Consider the following 11,702-nt stretch of genomic DNA (forward strand, 5'->3'; position numbering starts at 1 on the left):
CATGATGATGAGGAACATCGTGGCCCAGTCCTAAATGACTTTGTAGAGTGGTGTGACGAATCACACTTGGTCCTCAATACCAACAAGACCAAAGAGATGTGCATAGACTTCAGGAAGCATACAACACCTACCTCTGCAACATCTATCAGAGGTCAGAACACAGAGATTGTAGAGGAATACAAATATCTGGGTGTCCTCTTGGACAATAAGCTTCAGTGGAGTAAATGTACAGACCTGACCTACAAAAAGAGTCAACAGAGACTGTACTTTCTCAAAAAGCTGGGATCTTTTCATGTTGACTGTACTATACTGACTCTGTTTAAAAATCTTTCATTGAGAGTATTTTAACGTTTTGTATTGTTTGTTAGTTTGGCAATGCCACTGTCAGCCAGAGAAAAATGCTGAGAAGGATTATCACCACAGCAAGCAAGGTACTTGGAGTCAAACAGACAGGCCTGGATGAGATCTTTAAGGTCAGGGCCCTCCGCAAGGCTCACAAAATCATTTTAGACCCAAGCCACCACTTGTACCCAGACTTTGAACTACTCCCCTCTGGGTGCAGGTATAGGGCACTCCTCGGTAGTAAAAACAGAACTAGACAATCAATTGTGCCAGGTGTAATATCCCTCCTAAATAGCTCAGGCCAGCAGGCTAGACTTTTTTTATTGGTATGTAACTGTTCTGAAAGTTGTATTGTCAATTTAGTTTTGTATTTAAAATGCCACTTTAAACGTGTACATGCCACTTTAAAAATGTCCCCACGAGAACAATAAAGTCAGTAAAGTAGAGGGTTAAGTCCTCTGCTCATTACTGTATCAGCGAGACATTATTTAATTTGAATCCATTCTTGAACTGATCAAATGATGATTTCAGTGAATTCAGATCGCTTATCAGTACCAAAACTGATCATGCAGTTGAAGAGGACAGACTACAGGTTTATGATCATCTGGATTAAAGATGATGAGGTAATGAAGCGTACACGTTAGAGGGCTCTTCTACAGGAGACAGACTTCAAACACTCTCACCACAGACTCAGTCTCACAAAGACCCTCCTTCTCACTAACTTTGTTACAAGAGATATCTTTATCACACTCTATGTGAAGTTAATTTACTGTGATTTTTGTGAAATTGGCAACTTCTTAAAAAGACCGGTGAGAATGTATCCTCCTTCTCTATCCTGGTCCCCCTCTCTTCCAATATTGGTTATTATACTCCTCCCCTTGTTTTAATTTCCACTTTACCTCTTGGTCGATACACTCTCTCAATCCTTCAATCCTTCTCACCAATCTCTCCTTCACTCTTTCTCTCCCTCACTGTTACAATCTGATGTTTTGGACATTTTTGTCATCGAGATAAGCAACGTTTTGAACATAGGCACTAATTGAATACATTTATTAAAAAGATGAACATATAAACCAGCAAAGCGCATGCGTAAACTCTCCTCCCACATAAACCAACATTGGTAAGGAGAGCTTCACTGAATGCGTGTGTGGTTGGCTTGTTGTTCTGTGTGTTTATGGTGATCAATTAACAGTCGTCCTGACTGAACAAGATTGACATCATGGATACTGACAGGCTACTTACTATAAAACTCTTTATTTTTTATTTAGTTTTATTTAACCTTTATTTAACTAGGCAAGTCAGTTAAGAACAAATTATTATTTACAATGGCGAACTACCAAATGAGGCTGGGATAAAAAATAAAAAACAAAGGACAAAACACACATCACGACAAGAGAGACACAACAACATTACATAAAGAGAGACCTAAGACAACATAGCATGGTAGCAACAACAACATGACAACAACATGGTCGCAACACCACATGGCAGTAGCACAACATTGAAGCAGCACAACATGGTAGCAGCACAAATGGTACAAACATTATTGGGCACAGACAGCAGCACAAAGGTAAGATGGTAGAGACAACAATACAGTTGAAGTCGGAAGTTTACATACACCTTAGCACAATACAGTGAGGGAAAAAAGTATTTGATCCCCTGCTGATTTTGTACATTTGCCCACTGACAAAGACATGATCAGTCTATAATTTTAATGGTAGGTTTATTTGAACAGTGAGAGACAGAATAACAACACAAAAATCCAGAAAAACGCATGTCAAAAATGTTATAAATTGATTTGCATTTTAATGAGGGAAATAAGTATTTGACCCCTCTGCAAAACATTACTTAGTACTTGGTGGCAAAACCCTTGTTGGCAATCACAGAGGTCAGATGTTTCTTGTAGTTGGCCACAAGGTTTGCACACATCTCAGGAGGGATTTTGTCCCACTCCTCTTTGCAGATCTTCTCCAAGTCATTAAGGTTTCGAGCCTGACGTTTGGCAACTCGAACCTTCAGCTCCCTCCACAGATTTTCTATGGGATTAAGGTCTGGAGACTGGCTAGGCCACTCCAGGACCTTAATGAGTTTCTTCTGAGCCACTCCTTTGTTGCCTTGGCCGTGTGTTTTGGGTCATTGTCATGCTGGAATACCCATCCACGACCCATTTTCAATGCCCTGGCTGAGGGAAAGAGGTTCTCACCCAACATTTGACGGTACATGGCCCCGTCCATCGTCCCTTTGATGCGGTGAAGTTGTCCTGTCCCCTTAGAAGAAAAACACCCCCAAAGCATAATGTTTCCACCTCCATGTTTGACGGTGGGGATGGTGTTCTTGGGGTCATAGGCAGCATTCCTCCTCCTCCAAACACGGCGAGTTGATGCCAAAGAGCTCGATTTTGGTTCCATCTGACCACAACACTTTCACCCAGTTCTCCTCTGAATCATTCAGATGTTCATTGACAAACTTCAGACGGGCCTGTATATGTGCTTTCTTGAGCAGGGGGACCTTGTGGGCACTGCAGGATTTCTGTCCTTCACGGCGTAGTGTGTTACCAATTGTTTTCTTGGTGACTATGGTCCCAGCTGCCTTGAGATCATTGACAAGATCATCCCGTGTAGTTCTGGGCTGATTCCTCACCGTTCTCATGATCATTGCAACTCCACGAGGTGAGATCTTGCATGGAGCCCCGGGCCGAGGGAGATTGACAGTTATTTTGTGTTTCTTCCATTTGCGAATAATCGCACCAACTGTTGTCACCTTCTCACCAAGCTGCTTGGCGATGGTCTTGTAGGCCATTCCAGCCTTGTGTAGGTCTACTATCTTGTCCCTGACATCCTTGGAGAGCTCTTTGGTCTTGGCCATGGTGGAGAGTTTGGAATCTGATTGATTGATTGCTTCTGTGGACAGGTGTCTTTTATACAGATAACAAGCTGAGATTAGGAGCACTCCCTTTAAGAGTGTATATAAATAATAAATAAAATAAAAATTGGTCATTTAGCAGACGCTCTAATCCAGAGCGATTTACAGGAGCAATTAGTGTTAAGTGCCTTGCTCAAGGGCACATCGACAGATTTTTCACCTAGTCAGCTCGGGGATTAGAACCAGCGACCTTTCGGTTACTGGTACAACGCTCTTAACCACTAAGCTACCTGCCGCCCCATGTACTCCTAATCTCAGCTCGTTACCTGTATAAAAGGCACCTGGGAGCCAGAAATCTTCCTGATTGAGAGGGGGTCAAATACTTATTTCCCTCATTAAAATGCAAATCAATTTATAACATTTTTCACATGCGTTTTTCTGGATTTTTTTTTGTTATTCTGTCTCTCACGGTTCAAATAAACCTACCATTAAAATTATAGACTGATAATTTCTTTTTCAGTGGGCAAACTTACAAAATCAGCAGGGGATCAAATACTTTTTTCCCTAAATGGACATTTAAACTCTGTTTTTCACAATTCCTGGCATTTAATCCTAGTAAAAATTCCCTGTCTTAGGTCAATTAGGATCACCACTTTATTTTAAGATTGTGATATGTCAGAATAATAGTAGAGAGAATGATTTATTTCAGCTTTAATTTATTTAATCACATTCCCAGTGGGTCAGAAGTTTACATACACTCAATTAGTATTTGGTAGCATTGCCTTTAAATTGTTTAACTTGGGTCAAACGTTTCGGGTAGCCTTCCACAAGCTTCCCACAGTAAGTTGGGTGAATTTTGGCCCATTCCTCCTGACAGAGCTCGTGTAACTGAGTCAGGTTTGTAGGCCTCCTTGCTCACACACGCTTTTTCAGTTCTGCCCACAAACTTTCTATAGGATTGAGGTCAGGGCTTTGTGATGGCCACTCCAATACCTTGACTTTGTTGTCCTTAAGCCATTTTGCCACAACTTTGGAAGTATGCTTGGGGTCATTGTCCATTTGGAAGACCCATTTGCGACCAAGCTTTAACTTCCTGACTGATGTCTTGAGATGTTGCTTCAATATATCCACATAATTATCCTTCCTCATGATGCCATCTATTTTGTGAAGTGCACCAGTCCCTCCTGGCATGATGCTGCCACTCCCGTGCTTCATGTTTGGGATGTGGTTCTTCGGCTTGCAAGCCTACCCACCTTTTCCTCCAAATATAAAATGGTCATCATGGCCAAACAGTTCTATTTTTGTTTCATCAGACCAGAGGACATTTCTCCAAAAAGTACGATCTTTGTCCCCATGTGCAGTTGCAAACCGTAGTCTGGCTTTTTTTATGCCGTTTTTGGAGCAGTGGCTTCTTCCTTGCTGAGCGGCCTTTCAGGTTATGTCGATATAGGACTCGTTTTACTGTGGATATAGATACTTTTGTACCTGTTTCCTCCAGCATCTTCACAAGGTCCTTTGCTGTTGTTCTGGGATTGATTTGCACTTTTCGCACCAAAGTACGTTTATCTCTAGGAGACAGAACGCGTCTCCTTCCTGAGCGGTATGACGGCTGCGTGGTCCCATGGTGTTTATACTTGCGTACTATTGTTTGTACAGATGAACGTGGTACCTTCAGGCATTTGGAAATTGCTCCCAAGGCCTTGGCTGATTTCTTTTGATTTGCCCATGATGTCAAGCAAAGAGGCACTGAGTTTGAAGGTAGGCCTTGAAATACATCCACAGGTACAGCTCCAATTGACTCAAATGATGTCAATTAGCCTATCAGAAGCTTCTAAAGCCATTACATCATTTTCTGGAATTTCCCAAGCTGTTTATTGTACGGTCAACTTAGTGTATGTAAACTTCTGACCCACTGGAATTGTGATACAGTGAATTCTAAGTGAAATAATCTGTCTGTAAACAATTGTTGGAAAAATTACTTGTGTCATGCACAAAGTATATGTTCTAACCGACTTGCCAAAACTATAGTTTGTTAATAAGAAATTGTGGAGTGGTTGAAATACGAGTTTTAATGACTCCAACCTAAGTGTATGTAAACTTCCGACTTCAACTGTACATCATGCGAAGCAACCACAACTGTCAGTAAGAGTGTCCATGATTGAATCTTTGAATGAAGAGACTGAGATAAAACTGTCCAGTTTGAGTGTTTTATGCAGCTCGTTCCAGTCGCTAGCTGCAGCGAACTGAAAAGAGGAGCGACCCAGGGATGTGTGTGCTTTGGGGACCTTTAACAGAATGTGACTGGCAGAACGGGTGTTGTATGTGGAGGATGAGGGCTGCAGTAGGTATCTCAGTATAGAGTGCAGTGATCTGTCCTATAAGGAGCATCGGTGGCAAATCTGATGGCCGAATGGTAAAGAACATCTAGCCGCTCGAGAGCACCCTTACCTGCCGATCTATAAATTACATCTCCGTAATCTAGCATGGGTAGGATGGTCATCTGAATCAGGGTTAGTTTGGCAGCTTGGGTGAAAGAGGAGCGATTACGATAGAGGAAACTAAGTTAGATTTAACCTTAGCCTGCAGCTTTGATATGTGCTGATAGAAGGACTAGCCATACTCCCAAGTACTTGTATGAGGTGACTACCTCAAGCTCTAAACCCTCATGAAGAAGAGCGCAGAGGACAACCTGAATAACATCAGTTAATTACTTATAGAGTCATTAACACACATTTAGGGAAAGAGGGGGAGAAAGAAAAGGTGGGAATGAAAGAGGATGAAAAGAGGGTAGGAGATAGTGGGTGGTAGGATGGAGTGAACGTGTGAAAACGAAGCAGGCTGTAGTGATGATGAAAAAAGGAGGGAGGCGAGGGAGAGAGAGTGAAAGAGAGGAGAGGATGACACAAACACATGGAGGCAGAGAACAATAGAGGAATCCAGATTACACTCTTAGAAAAAAGGGTTCCAAAAGGGTTCTTCGGTTGTCCCGATAGGAGAACCCTTTTTGGTTCTAAGTAGAACCCTTTTTGGTTCTAGGTAGAACCCTTTTGGGTTCCATGTAGAACCCTCTGTGAAAAGGGTTCTACATGGAACCCAAAAGGGTTCTACCTGGAACCCAAAGGGTTCTACCTGGAACCAAAAAGGGTTCTTCAAAGGGTTCTCCTATGGGGACAGCCGAAGAACCCTTTTAGGTTCTAGATAGCTCCTTTTTTTCTAAGAGTGTATGGAACATGGGACAGGGATGAGAAGAACCAGGTGGAAGATTTCATCACAGAGAAAGAGAACCTCATCAGACCGAGCCCAGTAGGATGGTGAGGGAACATACCCTCATTCTGCTCAGCCTGGTTACATGGAGAAACCAGCTAGGCCTCTCAATACTAACATGGCCTCAATACTTCTATCCTACACAAACCTAAATACTGCCACAACTACTGTCTGATTAATAATGCACAACATTGCCTACGGACAGAGCTTCAAAAACATATATCACTGCAAAAACAAACCCAATTAACTGAAAGACAAACATTCCCATGACTGAGTCCCATGGTGACAGGACCAAATAAAACCTCAGTGGAAATAGGTTTTTAATCAGTCAGTCACAATCATGAAACATCTCCCATGAGTCACAACCAGGTCCAAACTGGACTGGACACAGGTTTGTGGGTAAATCAGACAGTCAGAGAGAGTGTCAGAGATAAGTACTTAATGAGTAATGGTCTAGATCCCCAAGGCAGCACTAGGTGACTGTATATCTGACATGCTGTAAGCACCTCTGGGTCACACAAGCCATCTCTCCTCCCCAGAAGAAAAACACACTCCATCTCTCCTTCCCAGTACAAAAACACACTCCATCTCTCCTCCCCTGTAGAAAAACAAGCTGTCTGAAGGAGATTTTTCTCTCACAAACTGCTGAAGGAGATTGGATGTGATAGTGATGGTCAAATGATTTACCATGTGTTGCCAAGTGATTCTTTAGATTAATCTGAATATATAATTGCGTCTAATCTCTGGGAAGCAAGGTCACATGATCAAAACTAACGTCAGCCCTAATCACTGGCAGGATTTTAATCAAGGAGATCAATCCTCCTAATTGATAGCCCGTGAGATTATGTATGCATGCAGAATTGTCAACCTCAGCCCCAAGCCATAACTAATATAGCATTAAAATGTTTAAGATTGTCAACAGTTTGGAAATGGGTTTTTAATTTAAACGAAGATGTTGTACCCTATGTCTGCATTCTGTTAACATGTACCCCAAAATTTACTATTCATTTTAAACATTTGTCCCATTTTAAAACAAGAAAACAAACAATTTTCACAATTTTATTACAGAGAAGTCTGGGCAAAATGTCCATATCCCCCAGTATACATCCTCCCACTACATGTGAGGTATTTGTAGAAAGCCATGCCTAACATGGGTCTGGTGGCGGACCTCATGCAATACCACACTGTGTGACTCATTGCAGTGGTCCCTGGATTGTGTGTACTCCATAGCAGTGGTTCCCAAACTGTGGGGCGCGGGGGTTGCGAGGGGTCGGCAGGGGGGGCATGTCAGTCTTTGCATACCTTAGAGAGCTATTTAGAACTTGTCAGAAATGTCCAGATCAACTAGCCATGTCAGCTAACGTTTTTTAGCTAGGTTTCTTAGCCCATAGCTTTTGTAGTAATGTTCGAGTCACTCAAATATTACATGAATACACATTAAACATGGAAAAATATATAGAATTGCAAGAATATGAGCTTTAAAACTGCAAAATGTTCTCTCCACCCCATGACAAAATGTGTATAATTGCAGGAAATAAGCCTTAAACCTGCAAGTTTTTCTCTCCCCCAACAGTGCTTGTGCCCATAGAAATAGACTTGGCGCGCGCAGGTGGGGCGCGGGATGTTCCCCAATGCTGGAAGGGGGGCCTGAGTGAAAAGTTTGGGAACCATGCTCCATATCATAGCTCCATAACTTCATCATCCATTCAATAGGCACCACAGAGTATTGTTCACATTCCCCTTTTATGCCCCCACAACCCTGCAGTCTCCATGACAACGGCCCTCTCAAGCATATGGACAGGAAGAGGTATGAGATGTGAGCTGAGTGCTAATGTACATGCTCACATACAAAAACACACACACACAAACACAAACACACACACACACACTCTGTTTCTCTCCCGAGTACACATGCATTCGCATCTATGCACACACAAGCAAGTGCTCACCCACGCAGGCACACACGCACACACACTGTAATGAAAAGCCATTGAGTCATGGGCAATGATTCTGAACCCTGTCTTTCTCAAGGGCGTCCTTATATACATATGACACAATTTCTCAACCATGAAGTGGGACAGCTATGTGCACCCCAACAAAAAATGCCACATATTTCACAGAGGTCTCCCCTGATCACTGTTCCTCAGTCTCCTCTGTTTAAACGTATGTGTCAGTAATGCTATCCATCTCTCCCTCCTTTATTCTGTTAGTCACTCTAATTTTCTCTGTTGTGCCGTCCCTTGATTTCTCATTCTGTCCATACTTGTTACTGTACAACCATTAGGGCAGCAGGAGTGAAAGTCATTCCTATATGTTTGTCTGTCAGCAGTAATGGAATTAGTTGATGTGGGTCTATTGTCCTTCATTTGCCTCCTTATTGACTTAATGTATCTATCCGTCTGTCTATCAGACATATTAGAGAAGGTAACCCTTTGTGAAGCCCACAAGTGTAATGCATTATAATGTTGCAAATAAAGCAGTCTAAGAAGTTCTCCCTTATATTGTCATATTATCATCTCATTGTGATGAGTTATGATCTGAATCGATATTCATTGACCATCAGATTTAAACAATAAAGTCACAGAGAACAATCCAACAGATTACGATCTGATAATAAAACATCAGCTCAGGCTTGTCACAAATAATAGCATTGTACATGCCAGCTTTAAGTACGTGTCTTACCATAGAGACTAAGACATATCACAGCCATGCTGATGGTTATTCACTCAGTCATGAGTGTGTTGTTCAGGTGCTCTATTCTGTTTGGGTGTCAGTGCGCGTCAGTCATTATTGTCTTTCTACGTGTCTTTCTCTTTTGAGTTTGTCGTTCTCTGTCCTCATTTCTCTGTCTCTGGTCTCCCTGTCTCTCTGGTCTATCTCTCTGGTCTGTCTGTCTGTCTCTCTGGTCTGTCTCTCTGTCTCTCTGGTCTGTCTATCTCTCTGGTCTCTCTGTCTCTCTGGTCTGTCTATCTCTCTGGTCTCTCTGTCTCTCTGGTCTGTCTATCTCTCTGATCTCTCTGTCTCTCTGGTCTGTCTCTCTGTCTCTCTGGTCTGTCTGTCTCTCTGGTCTCTCTGTCTCTCTGGTCTGTCTATCTCTCTGGTCTCTCTGTCTCTCTGGTCTGTCTCTCTGTCTCTCTGGTCTGTCTGTCTCTCTGGTCTCTCGGCCTCGCTGGTCTGTCTGTCTGTCTCTCTGGTCTCTCTGTCTCTCTGGTCTTTCTGTCTCTCTGGTCTGTCTGTCTGTCTCTCTGGTCTGTCTGTCTCTCTGGTCTGTCTGTCTCTCTGGTCTGTCTGTCTCTCTGGTCATCTGTCTCTGGTCTGTCTGTCTGTCTGTCTGTCTATCTGTCTGTCTGTCTGTCTGTCTGTCTCTCTGGTCTATCTGTCTCTCTGGTCTGTCTGTCTGTCTCTCTGGTCTGTCTCTCTGGTCTGTCTGTCTGTCTGTCTGTCTGTCTGTCTGTCTGTCTGTCTGTCTGTCTGTCTGTCTCTGTTGTGTCTGTTGTTTCTGTCTCTCTGTTTGTCTGGCTGATGTTGTTGACGTACCTCTGGACGGTCGTCTCCTCTGCTTGGTCTGCATGGTCAAAGTGCCAACCACTGCGCCCATGTTGTCGCCGTGAAAACCCACTTGTTCAAACAAATGACTGAGCAGTCCTCCTCTCTCTATTTTTCTTCCCTTTTCTGTCCTTCTCCCTCTCTATCTCTCTGAATAAGCCCCCGTCCCCCCGTCCCCCCCTTGTCTCGTCTCTCAGTCTGGTCCACGTTGGGTCTCTCTATGGTGGTGCCCGCGTTCATTTACCGTCGTTTCTGTGAGAATGAAAGATAGCTGAAATTCTCCTTCCCCAAATGCACACAAGCTGCTCCTGCTTCTCCATGCCCCTCCCACCCTTCTTTCCACTCCTCGGTCACCGCTCTCTCTCTTTCCCTCTCTTTCACTCTCCATTCCTCCCTCCTTCCCTCTACCACCCTCCATCCTTCCCTCTCTCTACGCAGTGTCAATAACTGTTGCTGTGCTCACATCCCCATACTAGTGAATGGTATGGATGTAGAGTATGTAAGGCTGAGAGTGTTCCATACTTTCCACATTTCACTATGGTCCTGCATCTTCTCTCCATATTACCTTCCCTCCATGTCTACCCTATGACAGAGTGGAATATCTAAAGCTAAGTGGGCCTCTCCTCCTGTTACCTTAGAGCTCTCTGTATCTCTAGTCCCCACACACACACACACACACACACACACACACACACACACACACACACACACACACACACACACACACACACACACACACACACACACACACACACACACACACACACACACACACACACACACACACACACAGGGATAAGTCAGAAGTGATTATGTAAAATACCCCTCTGCTCCTCTTTTTGCATGATTGCTTCGACATAAGGCAGTGTCCTGCCTTGGTTTTGCATGTTACATGTGTATCTTGCCTGAGAACAGCATGTCAGTGCCAGCTAGGAAGAATGAGGAGGGGAGATGTGGATTCTTCATTTCATGAGAAAAAAGATAAAGATGGAAATTATAACGACGACTGATTTTATGTAAAAACGAAGACACAATCCCATGTACCCACCCACACACAGAGTTGTGTATGCATGTAAGCATGTAAGCATGTACGCACGTAAACACACACTCACGTATGCACGCACGCACATGCTGTGTGTGTGTGTCTCAGAGAGCAGCCCAGTTCCTCCAGCTGGAGTGTCCTTCTCTATCTCTAATGGTCTGTATAAATAGCTGCTTGTTTTTGGTCCCCTTCTTGTCTGACGTTTGCTCTCATTAAGTGAGAGGGTTGAGATGACCCCACTAACTACTCCCAATACAGAGAGAGCGAGCGAGAGAGAGAGAGAGAGAGAGAGAGAGAGAGAGAGAGAGAGAGAGAGAGAGAGAGAGAGAGATGAGAAAGTGGAGGGAGGGATATGGGAAAAGAAGGAGAGGGAGTAGGGATATATGTGAGAGAGCAGGGGGGGGGGTGTTCTTCAAGTCAAATCAAAACTTCACATCCTAATTAATGATAAGAAAAACAAACTATTTTGAGGACTGAGATTCCGATTCTTCCCAATTATGGTGAATTTCTGTCTGCAGAGCACAGTGCTGCCTATTAGAGACTAGTACAGTCATTCATCTGCACATGACAGGATTCTACTCAACCCTTGCTCTGCTCTCTGTTGCATTCGAGTGGTGAATATTGTTTTGCATAACTTTCATGGTTC

At 43.4% G+C, this 11,702-nt stretch overlaps 1 protein-coding gene across 2 annotated transcripts in view; it reads right to left on the reverse strand.

Annotated features, from left to right (window-relative positions):
* Positions 1-11,702, reverse strand: part of LOC311125356 (A-type potassium channel modulatory protein KCNIP1-like) — a gene marked incomplete at its 5' end in the record, with an annotated part of 35,033 nt that overhangs the window by 20,525 nt on the left and 2,806 nt on the right. The window contains one exon of one of the 2 annotated variants that reach the window (XM_084199405.1): positions 10,006-10,078. The exons of the other annotated variant lie outside the window; for it this stretch is intronic. Coding sequence (XP_084055531.1) covers positions 10,006-10,066 — 61 coding nt within the window. Of the gene's footprint in view, positions 1-10,005; positions 10,079-11,702 lie in introns of those variants that run through there. 2 annotated transcript variants of the gene reach the window in all.

Source organism: Coregonus lavaretus, assembly GCF_964263955.1.
Source record: "Coregonus lavaretus genome assembly, contig: HAP1_SCAFFOLD_2830, whole genome shotgun sequence".
Lineage (NCBI taxonomy): Eukaryota > Metazoa > Chordata > Actinopteri > Salmoniformes > Salmonidae > Coregonus > Coregonus lavaretus.